This window comes from Hemitrygon akajei, chromosome 6 (assembly GCF_048418815.1).
Source record: "Hemitrygon akajei chromosome 6, sHemAka1.3, whole genome shotgun sequence".
Lineage (NCBI taxonomy): Eukaryota > Metazoa > Chordata > Chondrichthyes > Myliobatiformes > Dasyatidae > Hemitrygon > Hemitrygon akajei.
In genome coordinates, this window is record NC_133129.1 from 168,201,295 (window position 1) to 168,221,013 (window position 19,719).

At 40.1% G+C, this 19,719-nt stretch overlaps 2 protein-coding genes across 3 annotated transcripts in view; one reads left to right on the forward strand and one right to left on the reverse strand.

The window, feature by feature from the left end:
* The window catches only part of gas2a (growth arrest-specific 2a), a 170,569-nt gene extending 169,230 nt beyond the window's left edge, over positions 1–1,339 (reverse strand). The window contains exon 1 of the mRNA XM_073049729.1: positions 1,246–1,339. The gene's annotated coding sequence lies outside the window, so the exon portion shown is untranslated. The remainder of the gene's footprint in view (positions 1–1,245) is intronic.
* The window catches only part of fancf (FA complementation group F), a 39,458-nt gene continuing 20,443 nt past the window's right edge, over positions 705–19,719 (forward strand). The window contains exons 1-2 of one of the 2 annotated variants that reach the window (XM_073049727.1): positions 705–1,737; positions 3,034–4,915. In XM_073049727.1, coding sequence (XP_072905828.1) covers positions 708–1,733 — 1,026 coding nt within the window. In that variant the 5' untranslated portion in view covers positions 705–707 and the 3' untranslated portion in view covers positions 1,734–1,737; positions 3,034–4,915. Of the gene's footprint in view, positions 4,916–19,719 lie in introns of those variants that run through there. The other variant, XR_012099397.1, reaches the window with a different exon arrangement.

The window sequence follows — 19,719 nt, forward strand, 5'->3', positions numbered from 1 at the left end:
TCCTGAAACTGAAACACTTCCAGCCTCAAGCATTTCAAATAAGGGGTACTCAACCTATATTTGAGAATACAGTGTTAAACACAGGCATTCAAAAACTGCTGCAACCTATAATGTGCAGGAGGAACACATCAGGCAGCATCTATGGAGGGAAATGGCCAATCGACATTTCAGTTCGGGACCCTTCAACGGGTCTAAAAGATTAAGGGAAGGAATAGAGCAAGAGCCAGCTAGTGATAGGTAGATCTACGTGAGGAGGAGTGAGAAGCAGATGGGAAATGGAAAGAGCGACTGGAGCTGGGTAGTCCCGATACAGGTTATCGGTACGAAATGTTGACGATTGTCTTCCTCCCAGAGACGCTGGTCGACGGGCAGAGTTCCTCTGTTTGCAGGGAGTTGAATATACTTCTGTGAAAGGAAAATTATTGCCGTCCTCAAAAAAGAATGTTTTTGACTTCCAAAACACTGAGTTACGTTACACTACCCTCCACACTCACTATTCAACACCACACTCCATACAACAGGGCTCAGCATCAGTTATCGAGAGCCCGTCCCACAGCGCTGGGGGAACAAAAGTTAAAGCCCACGACAGCCTTGGCGAGCATGCGCAGAGCATCGAGGCAGTGAAGCCGCGAGCAGCCAATGGGGTGGCAGCGCGCGCGCTTCGAAGGGAGCTGGGGGGGGGGGGGCAGTCGCCCGCGTGTGAGGGCATGGAGTCGGTGCTGGAGAACCTGGAGCGGTTCGCTGAGGTGCTGGCGGTAGCGAGGAGCCCGTGGGCCAGCCACTGGGATGAGGCGGCGGTGACCCGTGCCTTCCAATGGGCCTGCTATTTCCAGCAGCTGGACTTGCGGCTGGAGGGGAACACGAGCGCGCAAGCGGCCTTGCGCCGGCAGCTGAACCTCCCGGGTCGCTGTACCGACCACCCGCTGCCGTGGTACCGCGGCTTGCGGTTCGAGGAACTGAGCCGGGGCCAGGAGATGCTCAGTCAGGCATTACTGTGCAACCCGGCGGCCTCGGCCGCCGCCTTCCACCGAGCCGCCTCTTGGTACCGAAGTGCGAACAGCAGTCGGGCGGTTGTGACGACGTCGCTGAGACGCGCGGCCCGGCTGACGGCGGCGGCGCGGGTTCTTCAGGCGTGCAGGCGGAGCGCCGCAGGCCCCGGCGAGGATCCGACGGAACGCCAGGCCGTGGCCGAAACGCAAGCGGAGATACTGCGCCAGCGCTTGGGGGAACAGAGGCGGGAATTACCGGAGCAGGAGGTTTTGCGGCGGACTGTGTCTGGTGGCGGCGGAGACGCCGACTCCTGGCGGCCACTCGCCGCGCTGCTATCGGCTGCGGTCGCCGAGGAGGCGCCACCGCGAACCTTGCAGTGGTTGCTAGGTAACAGTGACGCGCTGAGCGCCGCCTGTCGCGCGCTGCCCTGCTCGGTGCTGGCGCTGCTCGCGGCGCGAGAGCCGGCCTTCTCGCGAGAGTACCTGGATTTCCTGCAACAGTGGGCCCGCCGTATGCGGTACGACGCGAGGAGCGGCCGCTGGACGCACGAAGAGTCGCCCGAGCTAGACTGGGAGAGATTGTTGCAACACTTCTCCAGTCTCTTGCAGGGGCCGCCACAAACGAAAGAGTGGACGCGAGAGACGTTAAACTCTTTAAAAACTAAGGATGGAGATTTTGAAGTATGGGGGATCAGCATATGGACAGACCTGTTACTTGCATTAAGACAACAGAAAATTGCTTGAGATTGTAATTTGCTCTTTTAAAATGTATTTCTTCTATTAGATGTTGAAGCCTAGTAATATATTTGCACAACTGAAATTATTTTCTGCTAGTTAAGTTATTTAATGCATTGGGATGAAACTGAAAATGCTGGGAAAAGATATATCGGGCAGCATCCGTGGAGATAAACAATTAAGGTTTCAGGTCAATGATATTTCACAATTGGAAAAAGATCTAGTTAAATTAAAAATTGGCATTTTGTTCCGTTTGTGTCGTTTGGCATGCTGAGCAAGCCCAACAGCAACACACTACAAGTTTCAGTGTAGTCTATGATTAGGTGGAAAGCAGTAGGTTGAATAATAGGAGAGGTAAAAGCAGATAAAACCTAGACCCCCTGCTAAGTGTTTCCAGTACTTTAATTTTCAGATTTCTACTCTTATTATGCTTTAAGCATTTGAAATGTTTTCATCATGTTAAATGATTATATAGGTCTGTTCAGGGAAACTGACACATTAGAATTTCCATTTTAAAGTAAAACTGGTCATCTGTGCCTGACTAATCTCTTCATATAATTAGTCTTTGATTCCAGTAACATCCTGGTGAATCTCTGCTCTCTGTTGCTCCCATATTTATCGTGCAATGTGACCACCAGAACTGTCCACAGTACCCTAGATGTAGCCTGACCAATGTTTTGTAATGCACTTCCACTGTTTGTTTCTTCCATATAGGATTTGAAATGAGCAGATAAACCATAGTGGTTTTGCCTTGCATCAATGTGCAACGTCTACCCTCTATTTGTTGACCTTTGAGCTACTGGAAAGTTTCACTTTTTTATATAATCTGTAATTTTAAACTATCAAATCCCTTGGCTATCATTGTTCAAATAAATTTATCCATGTTAAGTCTTTTTGTTGGATTCATTTCTTTCACACCTCCAAAGCTTTTGTCTTTTACAAAAATATACTGTCTGGAGGAGAAGAAGTACTCTGCAGGATTTTTTCAACCTTATTTTGGTTGACCTACTTGCAAGGATTTGGGTATGAGCAACTTGTCCCTCTTGCTACCTGCACCTCTTTCCAAAATTATGCTATATAGTTCTTAGCAAGCTCTATTGTGCTTAATTTTTCAAATGCCTCCCATAAACCAATGCAGCCTGTCTTTAATTTTAGATTATCATTTTTGTACATTTTGTGTGATAAGCAAACTTTAGTGATTATTTTGTGATGATTCTCTCAAAAAAGACAAGACTTGTGTTGCAACATGCAGTCAACAATCCTTAAACATATTTGCTCATTATGTCTGTTTTGTTTTCTGTATATTTAGCTTTTGTGTTGGATCCTTTTAAAAATCAGAACTTAAGTTTCCAAATATTGCCATGACATTTTTAATTAATGCAGGTATGTTGAATTTAAATTGTCACTGTTCAAACTGTTTTAGAATCCTGTAAAGCTACATAAGATTACTTATTTAATTTGCAACTAAGAGCATAAATACATAAATCTATTTAGCCAGTTCTGTTATTCAAGAAAATCTCGATTTGTACTTGCTCTTTCTTGTTTTCTCTCATAGTACTTGACTCTTGCAGACCAAAACTATAACAGCCTTAAATATATTGGAGGGTAATTCAACTGCCATGCACAAATTAAACATGTTTTTCACTTCCATTAGTTTTAGAAGAGGTGGGCTTGCAGTTAGAAGTTTTTGGTCAACCATTATTTAATATCTTAATGTGCAGAGATAAAGGCAATATGTTTTTAATCATTTTGTGAAACTACCTTCAATACTGCAGCTTCCTGCATTCAACAAGCAAGGATGTCACTCAAATCTAATAAGCAATGTACTTTTAAATGAATGCAAACTGATTGAAGATTGCTGCAACTTGGTTTGATTTCTGTGTATTTCAAAGGCATTACTAAGGCCCAGTTCCTTTTTGGGAGCTACTAGTCAGTACATGAAGAAGCAACCTTTAAAATGATAGAAAATGCTTTTTTTTTGTAATGAATTGCACAATCTGAATGTGATCCACACAACTTCCATTCTATATTTAATCTTATCAGGCTCATGTTCTATGTGTTTTAATTTGCAGTTCTCTAGCTTCTTGCTAGATTGTTTTTTCCTCTTATCAATCTCATGGTAAGAATTTTATTTTAAGTTCCTTGTTAGAAACTAGTTAGTTAAGGCTCCTTGCTGTGCATTCATAAACACTTTTTTCATTCACACTTCATAATTTCAAAGGCATGCCTTATTCATTTTTTTCTCTAATGAAAAGATCTTTCTTTCCTGTGAAAAGCCTGTTCTTTCTAGATCAGGAGTTCCCAACCTTTTTATGCTATGGACCCTACCATTAATGGAGGCGATCCCAACCTGGGGCCTATGGACGCATGTTAATAATTCTCAGTTCTTGTATCGTCCTTCTAATCACTTGTCACCACCAGTAAATTGATTTTTCTTTTGATTAAATTGTTCCAATTTATAAGTCTTGGCAACAGTGTTTTTCAGCAGTAATGTTTTCACTTTGCAGATGCTTTTTAAATTCAAGTTGTGATTCCTAGTTTTAGATTAGGTGTGAACTTTGGCAATTTCAGCTCTGAATCAGAAGTAAGAGCATTTAATTTCCACTCCAGAAACTTGAGCGTCTAATCTAAGTTGACACCATATGTACTACAAAGAAAGTATGGCGCTGTCAGTGGCGCCACTGAACTGAGGCCCAGTTTCCTTTTGGAAAGACATGAAAGAATTCATATCTTTATCCATGGCTTTATTCAAAGAGCAGATAGTCTCCTTGACTCCTGTGAATATATATAAATACCTGAAATGGCACAACTAAAATTGAATTAGTTATTAAATCATTATTTGAGGATCTTGATGTAGATGCATTCTGTTTTGTTTGTAAACTTTACCATGTCTGCAAGTTAAAAGCACTTGGTTGTTAAGCCATTTGGCATCTTGAGGTTGAAAAGGTTTCAGTATAAATGGCTCTTTTAATCTCTAGTCCATCCAATAGATTATTCCTCAATGTTATGAAGTGGATTTGCTGCAAGAAAATAAATGACATTATCATTGCATATCTGTATCATTGATTTGTTTTCCCTATCAAAAAAATTACATGTTGCACATCTGGTTTAAAGAGTATTCGCACCTCCACCCCCAAATATCAATCTGGATTTTTTTTCTGTTGAAAATCTGAGTGAGCAATAGGTATAAACTAGTCTTTGCATTTTAATTTTGGCTTTAGGGAATGCACATATGGTTCTCGCAATTTTCTTGTAGGTTACTGACCAATTCTGATTGTGGGCAGGGGTGGAAAAGACCAGAAAAATAAAGCTTGAGTGGAAATGATGTGAAAAACAGTGTTCCTAATTTAAAAAAGATGTGAAAATGTAAAGCAAACCCAGTTGTAGCCGTACCTTATGTAGGTTCATCAAGACTGACTTACACTTGTAATCTATGCAACTGTTCTTAAAACCCAAGATCTGATTTATGACATGATAAAACACAGATACAACATGGAAGCAGGGCTGCTATCACAGAGCTATGAGAAAACCTATGTAATCACAGGGAGTACGTACAAACTTTATACGGAAGTCAGGGTTAAATCTGGATCTCTGGTGTTGTGAGGCAGTGACTTTACTAGCTGTGCAGCCTCAACTTTTGAGTCTTCAATCTGGATTTAACAATTACTACATCTATTTCCCCCACCTTCCACCCTGACCCCTTGCAGTAAGTATATTTTCCTTGCAATTTCTGCAAACTTGCAGTTTACAATATTTGATTATGTGGAATTCAAAATCTTAATATAAAGAAACACAAATTTTGAAAAGGGATCCTAGTGCAGACCCTGTGACTTGCCTGCCCTCTCACAGTATGATAGGAAACAGCTGTAACGAAGATTCTCAATTTTCTTTCCATATCTGCTACAACCTTATTCAATGACCTTTGACTTGATTAGACCCCTATTGTATGATGCATTAGTCATCTTAAGCTTTATTTATCCATGTTAAATGAGTGTACCCCCTTAACCTTCGGTTTTATTTAATCAAGAACACGACTTTAAAAGTTGCATGCTGTTTAATCAATTCACATTTGTCCAATTGACTACTAAATCTATCCTGATCATTAGTAATAATGTTAAATCCAGAAACAGTGCTAAACTGTTTGGTTGGCAGTTGCAGGGTTTATCTGTGTACAGTATTCTTTGACAAATGCAACATTTGCTGTTTTCCAGTCCAGGCATCAGTTGTGAATAGATACTGTATTTGGTAGATGTGGCAAATGCCTCTGCCAGCTGCATTCTGGAATTTTTGATATCATTCTAAGCTATTGGTTAAGAAATACCAGGATTTAGATCCAGCAACAGTGGAAAACCAAGCACTAAATTTTCCAAAAATGGAAGAGAGCCTCTAAGTATTTGTGTATTATTAGAACTGCTCTTTTGGACTTAGACTTGGGTGATGCTTTTGGCGTGGTCTGGGCAATCAATTGCCAGACATTTTGCAGTCACTGCAGTGATGAGGGAGGAGCAGGTGTTTAAGGTGGCAATCAAGCATACTGCTTTGTTCTGCAGAGTATTGAGCATCTTGAGAGTTATTGGAGCTGCATCGTTCTGACAAATGGAGACCTATTCCAATAGTCTTGATTTATGGTTGGTGATGATTTGTCAACAGCTGAGTCTTAACAATTCCCTATCTTCGTACATGCTCGGGCAGTCAAGTATTTATCTGATGGTCTAGTTTGTGTTCCAGGTCAATGGATGGCAGGGAAAGCAACTCTTGTAGTTCCATTACATATCAGAGATAGATATTTGCCCAGCACTTCTGTGGCAGAGGGTTTTTTCCCCATTTATTAGACATTAATTTCAAAAATGATCCACTTTAGCTGCCACTACCTTTTCTTATAATTTCCCTTTATTTTAACCCATACAGAATCTCAATATCTTGCCTAGGCTCCAGTAGTAGAATCTTCTCTGATGATATGTGCTCACATGTATACATTTGAGTAATACAGCTAAATACAAACCCCATTTCCAGAAAAGTTGGGATATTTTCCAAAATGCAATAAAAACAAAAATCTGTGATATGTTAATTCACGTGAACCTATATTTAACTGACAAAAGTACAAAGAAAAGATTTTCAATAGTTTTACTAACCAACTTAATTGTATTTTGTAAATATACACAAATTTAGAATTTGATGGCTGCAACGCACTCAACAAAAGTTGGGACAGAGGCATGTTTACCATTGTGTTACATCACCTTTACTTTTAATAACACTTTAATCGTTTTGGAACTGAGGATACTAATTGTAGTAGATTTATAATTGTAAATTTTGTCCATTCTTGCTTGATATAAGACTTCAGCTGCTCAACAGTCCGTGGTCTCCGTTGTCTGATTCTCCTCTTCATGATGCGCCATACATTTTCAATAGGATATAGATCTGGACTGGCAGCAGGCCAGTCAAGCACACGCACTCCGTGTCTACAAAGCCACGCACCTTGCAGAATATGGTCTGGCATTGTCCTGCTGAAATAAGCATAGACGTCCCGGGAAGAGACGTCGCCTTGATGGCAACATGTCTCTCTAAAATCCTAATATATGCCTCAGAGTCAATGATACCTTCACATACATGCAACTCACCCATGCCGTGGGCACTGATGCACCCCCATACCATCACAGATGCTGGCTTTTGCACCTTTCACTGATAAACAATCAGGATGGTCGTTTTCATCTTTGGCACGGAGAACTCGACGCCCATTTTTTTCGAAAACTAACTGAAATGTGGACTCATCTGACCACAGCACATGGTTCCACAGTCTTTCTGTCCATCTGAGATGAGCTCGGGCCCAGAGAACTCACCGGCATTTCTGCATAGAGTTAATGTATGGCTTCCTCCTTGCGTAATACAGTTTCAAGTTTCATTTCTGGATGCAGCGACGGACTGTATTAAGTGACAATGGTTTTCTGAAGTACTCCCGAGCCCAGGTGGCTATAATTGTCACAGTAGCATGACGGTTTCTTAGGCAGTGCCACCCGAGGGCTCGAAGATCACAAGCATTCAACGGTGGTTTCTGACCTTGCCCTTTACGCACTGAGATGTCTCTGAATTCTCTGAATCTTTTCACAATATTATGTACTGTAGATGTTGAAAGACCTAAATTCTCTGTAATCTTGCATTGGGAAATGTTCCTTTTGAACTGACTAACAATTCTCTCACGAATTTTGGCACAAACGGGTGAGCCATGACCCATTCTTGCTTGCAAAGACTGAGCCTTTGATGGACACTACTTTTATACCCAGTCATGATACCTCACCTGCTACCAATTATGCTGCTTAATGTGGAGTCTTCCAAACCGGTGTTACTTGAATATTCTGTGCACTTTACAATCTCATTTTAACTCTGTCCCAACTTTTGTTGAGTGTGTTGCAGCCATCAAATTCTAAATTTGTGTATATTTACAAAATACAATTAAGTTGGTCAGTAAAATTATTGAAAATCTTTTCTTTGTACTTTTGTCAGTTAAATAAAGGTTCACGTGAATTAACATATCACAGATTTTTGTTTTTATTGCATTTTAGAAAATATCCCAACTTTTCTGGAAATGGGGTTTGTAGAACTATGGGGTTCACATGTTTTTCCTGTCAAACACTGCTCCCTCCGGCTACCATTCTCTCCAGTGTCCTGAAGATGTGGGGTAGTACAGTGGCATGCAAAAGTTTGGGCACCCCGGACAAAATTTCTGTTACTTTGAATAGTTAAGTGAGTAGAAGATGAACTGATCTCCAAAAGTCATAGAGTTAAAGATGAAACATTCTTTTCAATATTTTAAGCAAGATTAGTATTATTTTTGTTTTGTACAATTTTAGAGTGGGGGGGGGGGAGGAAAGGAGCACCATGCAAAAGTTTGGGCACCCCAAGAGATTTGAGCTCTCAGATAACCTTTACCAAGGTCTGACCTTCATTAGCTTGTTAGGGCTATGGCTTGTTTACAGTCATAGGCCAGGTGATGCAAATTTCAAAGCTTTATAAATACCCTGACTCCTCAAACCTTGTCCCAACAATTAGCAGCCATGGGCTCCTGAGTGCATCTGCCTACACTCTGAAAATTAAAATAAATGATGCCCACAAAGCAGGGATTTGCTCGTAGGATTGCTAGAAAGGCAAATCAAAACCCCCTACTGCAAAAGACCTTCAGGAAGATTTAGCAGACTCTGGAGTGGTGGTGCACTATTCTACTGTGCAGCGACACCTGCACAAATATGACCTTCATGGAAGAGTCATCAGAAGAAAACCTTTCCTAGATCCTCACCACAAAACTTAGCATCACAAGTTTGCAAAGGAACATCTAAATAAGCCTGATGCATTTTTGAAACAATTTCTGTGGACTGATGTATTTAAAATGGAACTTTTTGGCTGCAATGAGCAAAGGTATGTTTGGAGAAAAAAGGGTGCAGAATTTCATGGAAGGACATTCTGGCTGTAGAGGAAGTGCAGCGTAGATTCACGAGGTTAATTCCTGGGATGTCTGGACTGTCTTACGCAGAGAGGTTAGAGAGACTGGGCTTGTACACACTGGAATTAAGGAGATTGAGAGGGGATCTGATTGAAACATATAAGATTATTAAGGGATTGGACAAGATAGAGGCAGGAAATATGTTCCAGATGCTGGGAGAGTCCAGTACCAGAGGGCATGGTTTGAGAATAAGGGGTAGTTCATTTAGGACAGATTTAAGGAAAAACTTCTTCTCCCAGAGAGTTGTGGGGGTCTGGAATGCACTGCCTCGGAAGGTAGTGGAAGCCAATTCTCTGGATGCTTTCAAGAAGGAGCTAGATAGGTATCTTATGGATAGGGGAATCAAGGGATATGGGGACAAGGCAGGAAGCAGGTATTGATGGTAGTTGATCAGCCATGATCTCAAAATGGTGGTGCAGGCTCAAAGGGCCGAATTATCTATTGTCTATAACACCTCTCCAACTGTTAAGTACGTGGGTGGATCGATCATGCTTTGGGCTTGTGTTGCAGCCAGTGGCACGGGGAATGTTTCACTGGTAGAGGGAAGAATGAATTCAATTAAATACCAGCAAATTCTGGAAGCAAACATCACACCATCTGTAAAAAAAAAGCTGAAGATGAAAAGGGGATGGCTTCTACAACAGGATAATGATCCTAAACACACCTCAAAATCCACAATGGACTACCTCAAGTTGAAGGTTTTGCCATGACCTTCACAGTCCAGCAACCTAAACATCATCAGAAGTCTGTGGATAGACCTCAAAAGAGTAGTGCATGCAAGACGGCCCAAGAATCTCACAGAACTGGAAGCCTTTTGCAAGGAAGAGTGGGCAAAAATCCCCCAAACAAGAATTGAAAGACTCTTGGCTGGCTACAGAAAGCGTTTACAAGCTGTGATACTTGCCAAAGGGGGTGTTACTAAGTATTGACCATGCAGGGCGCCCAAACTTTTGCTTCAGGCCCTTTCCCTTTTTTGTTATTTTGAAACTGTAAAAGATGGAAGTAAAGTAATATTGCTTAAAATATTAATGTGTCATCTTAACTTCATGCCTTTTGGAAATTAGGTCATCTTTTACTTGCTTAGTAATAGAAATTTTGACCAAGGTTGCCCAAACTTTTGCATGCCACTGTAGGTTAATTGGCAGCTTTTAAGTTGCTGCTAGCGTGTGACTGAGTGATAGAATTTGGGGACAGTGAATATGAATGTGGAGAAAATAGGTTACAAGTCACATTTGGTGGAGAAATGGATTGCTGTGTAAACCAACATGGATTCATTAGAACAAAATGGTCTCCTATGATGTAAGGAAACATATGAAACTTATATTTAGTTTTAGCCTTGCGTCTCCCCTAACAATCTTTTCCTTTGTTTGTGTGCCTACAGAACACACTTGGATTCCCTCTTGCATTTATTGCCAGACATTTTCATGCTCTCTCTTTTGCTTCTCATTTTTTTTTTGTGTCCTCTGAACTTGTCTTTCTGGTGATCCACAGAATGCTGGCTTTAATTTCTCTACCTTTGTCCCTCAGGAATGTATCTGAATACTAGCTGAAATATCTCTACTTTTAAAGGCCTTGAATTGACAAGTTATAGTTTTACCTTCCAAATTTGAATTCCAATTGTTTTTTTCTGAGCAAGGTTTGTTCCTAACCCTTTGAAAGTAGCCTTCCTCCAATTGCCTACTTAAACACAGTGATCTTTTTACTTTTCCACAAAAATGCTAAGCCTTATTGCTTTACTTGAAGTTTTTAACAACTGAAACTACCAATTTTTTTCCATACCTTCATAAAATCTAAAGCCTTTGAATTGGTAATTTATTAGCCTCTCTGCTGATTTTGATTAATTAATTAATATGGGTTTGAGCACGCAAAGTTAAATTTTAAATTGCATGAAACAACCTACAGAATCCATACTGGTGAAATGGACAGTTACATGGCAGATTACACTTAATGCAGAGAAGTTTGAAGTAAAGCATTTTAGTTTTTAAAAAAAAAAGTATGGGGTGAACTAATATATTATTTTACTTAGCAATATAGCACAGAGTAAGCCCTTTGAGCCATCTCAGCAACCCTTGACAACCCCGATTTGACCCTAGCCTAATCGTGGGACAATTTGCATTGACCAATTAACCTACCCAATATGTCTTTGGACTGTCAGAGGAAACTGGAGCACCCTGGAGAGAATGTACAAAGATTCCTTACAGATGGCACTGGAATTGAACTCCAAGCGCCAATGGCGTGAGCTGTGGTAATGTCAGGCTAAGTAATACACTAAAATTCATGCAGGTTTGATGGAGTATGGTTGAACAAAGGAACTGGCTTGCAGAAGTATACGCAAATAATGAAATAGGTGTATGGGAGTACAAGTTTTTTTTGTCTACATTTGTAATTGTTTTATGTGGTTTGGTTTTGTACATTTGTATTTGTACATTTCAATTAAGTTCATTTTTAAACTATAAATGTTTCACATATGAACTGTGTTATACTAAAAATATTGAAAGTCTATTTATAAATTGACAGGAAATTGGAAACTTGATTTTGCAGCTGTATGATGTTTGTAATATTTGAGATGAGCAATTGATTTGAGTTGAACACAATGGTTGTAGTTACTGAAAATCAAAAGGATAGAACTTTTTGAATATATAGCTCATTGTTTTCTACTAAATTTGATGGAATGGTTTTGATTACTACAGTTTGTAGATGACTGGAAATAATTTTCTATTCAGACTGAGTTTAAAGGTGAATCAATGTGCTTCACACAGTTCCTTGATGTTTTTCTTTTCTACTGAGATGTTCAATAACAAATAAAATCTTCTCAGGCTTCCAACCAGGTATAATTATTGATTATAACGATGCTTTGATGACAAACTCTACCATTGTCTTCAGGGATATGTCAATCCAATTATGTCAATAATATCAATAGTATTCAATAGTTTGGCTTATTCAGTTTATACCTATGCACTGACAACATCTACCTTCAAGAAGTATTTAAGACTGCCTTGGGCACCATACACAGATGGGTCCTACTCTTCCTATGGTCATTCTTTAACCCTTAAGATGCTCATAAAATGCTTTGGGTTTTCCTTAATCTTATTTTTTTTCCCATCTGATTTATTTTAAGCAGCCTCTTGAAAGGCTGTCCCCATTTGCAGTTCTTTGTATTTGCACTTCCTTTTATTAATCCTGGGGATTATTTTATTAATACCTGGGTTTCCTTGGACTTGCTGACATTGTCAAACATGTTGGCCTTGAATTCTCAGTATTTCACTTTAGTACAACTCTCACATTTATCTCACAATTCTTCATTGCAAAATGTTGGAAAATGCACTATTGAGCAAAATTCTGTCACTATATTACCCTTGATAGAGAAAGTATCTTATTCAGTTTCATATTCATATTACATGTATATCGAGACAAATTTCCTGATGTTTCTGTTAATAATCAATACACACATTCCGGTGCCGGTGTGGCCTGCCATGATGCTCGGCAGAAAAACAGAACACAAGCAGGAACAAAAACAAGTCCCTTTCTACGCACACGCAACACCTCCAACCCAGCCCAGGTTACAAGCTCGATCTCCAGTCTGTGGTCATTAGCCTTCAACTTGCGATGATTGTCCTTTGGGTGTTGATCTGGTATTGACCCTGGACCAGCTGATAATGGGACCCTGAATTCTGAGCTCACTGACTCACCACCCCGTCTGCCACCTGCTCGCACAGACATCTGACTTCAGGATCCACTTGTCTGGGATAGCCTGGCAATCAAGAATGTCCTTCTTTACCCATCCGCATCACTAGCCTTCAACCGTGGAGAGAAAGCCAAGACTCTGCATGTCACCTGTTCACATTGCTAGCCTTTGAGTGCAGAGCAGAGGCCTATTCTCTGGCCTAAACTCTAATTCTTTAACATCCCTGTACCCAAACCCTAATCTGACCTCTTTAACACCCCACATCCATGCCCTTAACCCCCACCATTCCCATAACCAAACCTAAAAATTAACTTCATCTGAGCCATCACGGCGACAGACTGTAGCTCGGAGCCATCTTGACTGCAATTTGATACTACTTCAGACTCCCAAAAGGAATAAACTGTTCATTGTTTTTGTGCTTAGATGTCAAATTGCCATGCTTATCTCACTCATGTGGCTCACTTGAGATAGTGCAGATAAAATGAATTTGTATTTCAGCTACTTGCGTTTTGCACAGTAACTTTAATATAAATATGGATGCAAGGAAGTGAGTTTTGAAATAAAGACTGCCAGCCAGGAGTACATTTGAATTATCTAGATAGGAAGCAACAAAAATTCAGGTAAGATGGTAAGAAAATGGTAAATATGGGGGCATAGTGGGAAATTTGGCTCTGTGATTTGGGAAGAGTGAAAATAATTCAATAAAAGTCTCCATTTTGCTTAACAAGTAGGTTATCAAAGCATGTCTACATCAAAATTAGTGATTAAACTTGTACGTGAACTTAACATTGATTTTTATGATTATCTTCCCTTATAGCATCATAGGTGATTGGTGTTTATAATTCTATTGAGTGCATGCTATGATAATAGATCCCCTAGTAGTGTATGTAGAATTTGGCAAGTGTAAAAGAAAATTGTACATGAAACTTTTCAATGAGTTGAGCTAAATGTAAAATTCATTAGCTTGGAATAAACAGTGGTGCTGTTTTAATATATGGAGTATAATATTAAAATTAGAAAACTCAAAGCATAGCCAATCATAAAAATCTCAACAGTAATTAAATCTTCGATTTGTACTTGGAACTGACTATGTTGTTGGTGTACATGTCCTTATTCTGAGATGTGGTTTCCTTGCAGAAAAGACCAAATGTTTTGCATTTAGCTTTTAGAAAACTTTTTTATTAGTAAAGATGATTTAATGCAGACATTCTACAGACCCAGTTTCAGTTAATGACTTCAGTAATCAAAAATGAAAAGGATGGAATTTAAGTTAGAGTCAGCCTAATATAAATTAATGGCTGAAATTTGTAATGACATTGAAAACAATTGGAAAAAAAATGCCAGAAGGGGAGTTTTACATGCATTTGATAAGATAAAAGATACTTAATAAAGTTGGAGTACTCCTGAGCTAAAAGAAGAACAAAACTTTGCATTGCATTGTGTAGCAGTTAGCACAGCGCTTTACAACGCCTGTGATCACCATTCAGGGTTCAATTCCTGCCACTGTGTGCAAGAGTTTGGACGTTGTCCCCATGACTGCGTGGATATCCTCCGAGTCCTCTGGCTTCCTCCCACATTCCAAAGATGTACAGGCTCGAGTCAGTGAGTCATGGGCATGCAGTGTTGGTGCTGGAAGCATGACAACACTTGTGCGCTGTTCCCCAGCACATCCTCAGACTGTTGGTTTTGAATGCAAACAATGCATTTCATTGTATGTTTTAACATTCCAATGTACATTGTATACATTTCTCTTATAGTAAATGAAACTAACATGTGTCATATAAAACTACATGCTGTACCTAATCTTTAAAGTCTGCCTTTGTATTATGTCATTGACGACACGCCAATAATTGCCCTGTCTGGTGACCACGTTTTCAGCTTTTCTATTGATTTTTAGCTGTTGGCTTTGCACGTGGTTTTGTAGCAAGCACATATTTATGGGCACGGAAGATAGAAATGAAATGCTAAGTAATGTGAATTCCTATGGAGATACCAATTTGACCCAATTTGTCCTTGTCAGCCAGTGGACAAACTTCTACATTAACCCATCACCCACTTGGTCTGTAGCCCTCTTTGCTCTTTGGATTCTAGTGTCTATCTAGACTACGGGTTCCCAACCTTTTTTTATGCCGTGGACCCCTACCATTAACTGAAGGGTCTGTGGCACCCAGGTTGCAGACTGCATATAAAAATGCCTAGAATCTAGCATTCACCACTCTCTTCTGTAATGCATTCAGATATTTGCCATTCTCTGGGTGATGAAGGCACCCCTCCCATTTCTTGTGAATCTCTTCTTACTCCAATGCTGATACAGGGAAAAAGTTTCCTGCAGTCTACCCTACTATTATGTTTTGTAACTTCAAAACATACTAACTCAAAGGCCAACGGGGAGTCCAAAATGCATACCTAACTTCATGTTTACTTTAAGCGAGGTGTGCACGTATCATATGGTAGTGTGATAACATATGCAATACACATAACAGTAATGAATCATTTAAATGAACAAGAATACTTAAACTATCTATAAAGATCACTCAAATATTACTGAAATATTAACTGCAGAACACTCCTCCCTGCTTAGCTATACACTCCAAGTCAATAGAGAATGCATCTCAACTATATAATACAACAACTATATACAAACATCCACAGCCTAGTGAATTTTAAATTGTCCCATTTAGGCCTAAAGATTTAATTGCTGTGAGGATTTATTACCTATGTGAAATAACATTTTCTGACAAGGGGGGGCCATTCTATTTGACAAGTGATACTTGTTGCTGTGAAATAATCTCAGGTTCTGGGGTCTCCTCCATGGAGGTTGTAGGAGTTGACTCTGAGACTGCAAGAAATGGTTCTGATAGCAGTAGCCAACTTTCTTCTCTAACAATAGACTGCTCTCCTCAAATGATCAATGTGTCTTCAGATGATTTCAGACACAATCTTCACTGTGTAGGAGAGTGGTCCAGTTTTGTTCTTAATATTCTGAGTACTAACTTTTGATCATCTCTGTAGTCCCTTGCCTGGAATGCTTGTCCAGGAGTAAAACATTGAACCTCCTTGTTGGAGGAACCTTCAATTTGTCTCTTCTGTTTGTCCTACATGCTCCTTCTGACATTGGGTTTGAGGAGATCCAACCATGAACACAAGGGACAGCTCAGGATCAGCATACCCAGTGAGTTGTTGGTTGTGGTGTGTGTTGATTGGCAAGCTTCTGGTTCACTGTCAGTGAAGTGTGTTCTGTTGACATTGCTTGTTCTGTGTTCTTTAGACTGGACAAACCTTTTTGAAAAGCCATTTGTAGCTGGTGGTACGGTGCAGACCTATTCTGTACGTTTTTAGGAATGACTGAAACCATTCCACCAGAAACTGGTCCATTAACACTGACTTAGTGTTCTGGAACACCAGCTCTTGCAAAGAGTCTTCTCAATATATCAGCAGTGTGTGAGCCTATAGAGGAGGCTATTGGGAACATTTTCTGGCCACTTTATAGCTGCAACCACTACTACAAGAAATTTGTGCCAATGAATGATCCAGCAAAATCCATATGAATTCTCTGGTAGGGCAATACAGGCCATTCCCAGGGATAAAGTAGTGGTGCTGCTGGCATCTTCTGGACATATTGGTATCCCATACAGTGCATGACAAGTTGCTCGATCCACTGATCTATTCCAGACGACCAGACAAAGCTTCAAGTCAATGCTTTCATTTTGACCATGCCTACATGACTGGAACATAGCTCCTTTAACACTTTAGCTTTCACCTTGGTATAACTCTCAATCCCCACATAAGGCAACCTCTATCAAGGACAAGTTCATCTTGGCGCTGGTAAAAATGGGTGAGTTGCAGTTTCTGCTGCACATTCCGGCCAATTTGGTTGGCCATGTAGACCTGAGAAAATGTGGAGTCGTTTCTGGTTTCCCTTTGGATTATCTCTGCTGTAATAGGGAGATGTTCAATTTGTGTTAGGGAGAATATCTCAAGAGGAGTGCCTGTTTTTTGTACATTCTTCTCTGGTATTTCTTTCTCCAAGGGTAAATGGAACAATCTATCAGCATTTCCATAATTAGTCATCCTCTTGAATTCCATTTTGTAATTGTGTTCTCCAAGAAACAAAGCCCATCTCTGCATTCTTTCTGCAGTTGTTAGTGGAACACCCTTCTGTGGATTTTGAAAATGGACACTAGTGGTTGATGATCAGTAATGAAGGTAAGCTCTGTCCCATGTAAGTACTGGTTAAGATGTTTTACACCCCAGACCGGACTCAAGGACTCTCTGTCAATCTGTGTGTAATCTTTCTCTGCAGCAGGAAGGGAACATGATGCAAAGGTTCTGGGGCATTCACTTCCATCACTCATAACGTGATATGACTGCACCTATATCATAAGGTGAGATGTCAGAGGCAAGCTTCACTGAACAAAATGGATCATAACGTGTCGGTACATAGTCTAAAGTCATCATTTTCTTTACCTTGTGAAAAGCCAACTCGCATTGCTTTATCTATTACCATTTCTTCCCGATCTGCAGTGATGAGTTCAAGGGGTAGAGCATAGTAGCCAAGTTTTGCAGAAACCTGTTATAGTAGTTGACAAATCCTAAAAAGGACCACAACTGTGACACATCCCTGACCTTAGGGCACCTGCCACTGCTTGAATATTTTCTGCACATGCGTAATCCTTTGCGTAATCAGTGTGATCACTATAAGTGATGGTTTGTTTAAAGAATTCCTACTTGTCACGTTGTGCTCTGAGCCCATAATCTTCTGAACTTTTTTAAACTGAGATGTTCCTTGTCATCCTTACTGGTAACAATGATGTCTTCCAAGTAACAGTGTGTGTCTAGGCAGCTTTGCAGCACTTGGTCTATAGTTTTCTGCCAGCGTGTAAGTGCAGATGTTACTCCAAATATAAGCCTATTATAGCAATAAAGCCCTTTGTGAGTGTTTATGGTGAGAAACACTTCGGTCTCTTCCATCTCCAGTTGTAAGTAGGTCTCAGATCAAGTCTACTTTGCTGAAATGGTTTCCTTCAGAAAGGTTTGCAACGATATACTCTATCCTGAGCAGAGGACATACCTGTAGATCTACTTTCAGGGATAGTGACATTAAAGTCACCACAGATCCTGACAGACCCATTCTTCTTGGCTACTGGGACTACTGGTGTTACCCATGAGCATCACTGAACCTAGGAAAGAACTCCTTCAGCCTCCATGTGATCCAGCTCACTTGCTACTTTATCACAGATGGTATAAGGAACCAGATGGGCTTTGCAAAACTTCAGTGTGCATTTTCATTTAACACTAATTTTACCCTTGATATGTTTGAGTCCAATGCCATCCTTGAACACTGCTTTGGCTTCATCCTGTACCCCTCTTAGTTGCTTTCATTTGGCTTCATTGTAAGGGATGTGGCATGCAAATTGGGGACGGATCACCAATCATGGCCCACAATGCTGGTCCTCCTGTTTTTACCACATACAAGCTCAATGTGGCTTCTTGGTTTTGTATTTCACACCCTTTTTTGACTATTATCTCCTGGTCCTCACTGTATATGAACCTTGAATTCTTCTGTTTTCAGCTTATTTTTAAACTCTACCATCTCTGCACGAGCTGGGTTACATTTTTAATTCGCCACTCTTCGCTGTGTTTCTTTTAAACTTGAATGTCTTGCTATGCTTCGACAGGTTGGTAGCCATTTAGGGTTCATTTTAAAAATACCTCATTGCCAATGTTGTATTTTGTAACTTCAAAACATTAAACATATATATTATGTTTAATATACTCAAATATTAAATACACAACATCTACTTATCGAAACATAGAAAACCTACAGCACAATACAGGCCCTTCAGCCCACAAAGCTGTGTCCAACATGTCCTTACCTTAGAAATTACCTAGTGTTACCCATAGCCCTCTATTTTTCTAAGCTCCATGTACCTGTCCAGGGGTCTCTTAAAAATCCCTATCATATCTGCCTCCACCACCGTCACCGGCAGCCCATTCCACATACTCACTACTCTCTGCGTAAAAAAAACTTACCCCTGACATCTCCTCTGTACTTACTTCCAAGCACCTTATACCCCTTCATAATTTTATATACCTTAGGGATATGAAGGGAAGCCTTACTTACTCAGAGATTGTGAAATACTGAGAGAATGGTTGAAGATGGGTCATGACAACATTTAATCACTTAGGAATAGAGAGCTATGGACCAAGTGTTGAAGCAATGGGTTAATACAGAAAGGTGGTCACTGGTGGCATAGATGATTTGGCCAAATGGCCTGTTTCATTGTTGTATGATTATATGATTTCTTATTGGCAACTGGCTATCCACTGCAGTTCAGAAAAAGGAACATGCTTGATACCTGCAATCAAGTAGTCAGAGATAAAAAGGACAACATGTGCAAGATTTAGGTTTTCAGAAGGGCTGCTGTTCTTTAGTTTCAATTTCAGCCTTTGAACAATAAACTATCTTGTTCCGCTAAAACTCCTAACTAATTATAGATATGGATTGTAAAAATATTCTTATGTATAGTGTAGTTTGAACAATAATCTAGTTGAATCCTCTATGGAACAGGGAATGTGTCTTGTCTTAATTATGAAGCCAGTTAATTCACGGACACAGGAACACCAATAATCCACATCTAAATCTTGATAAACATAATATACATCTACATTAATAAGGTATAAATCAGCTTTATGTTAATATTGTGTGTTTGCCTGCATCCAGAATCCTTTTATAATGACTTCATTAACAATGCATGTAAATGAGTTACAGAAGAACAATTGATTGCTGTCAAGATGTAACAGCATGTGATCAATCA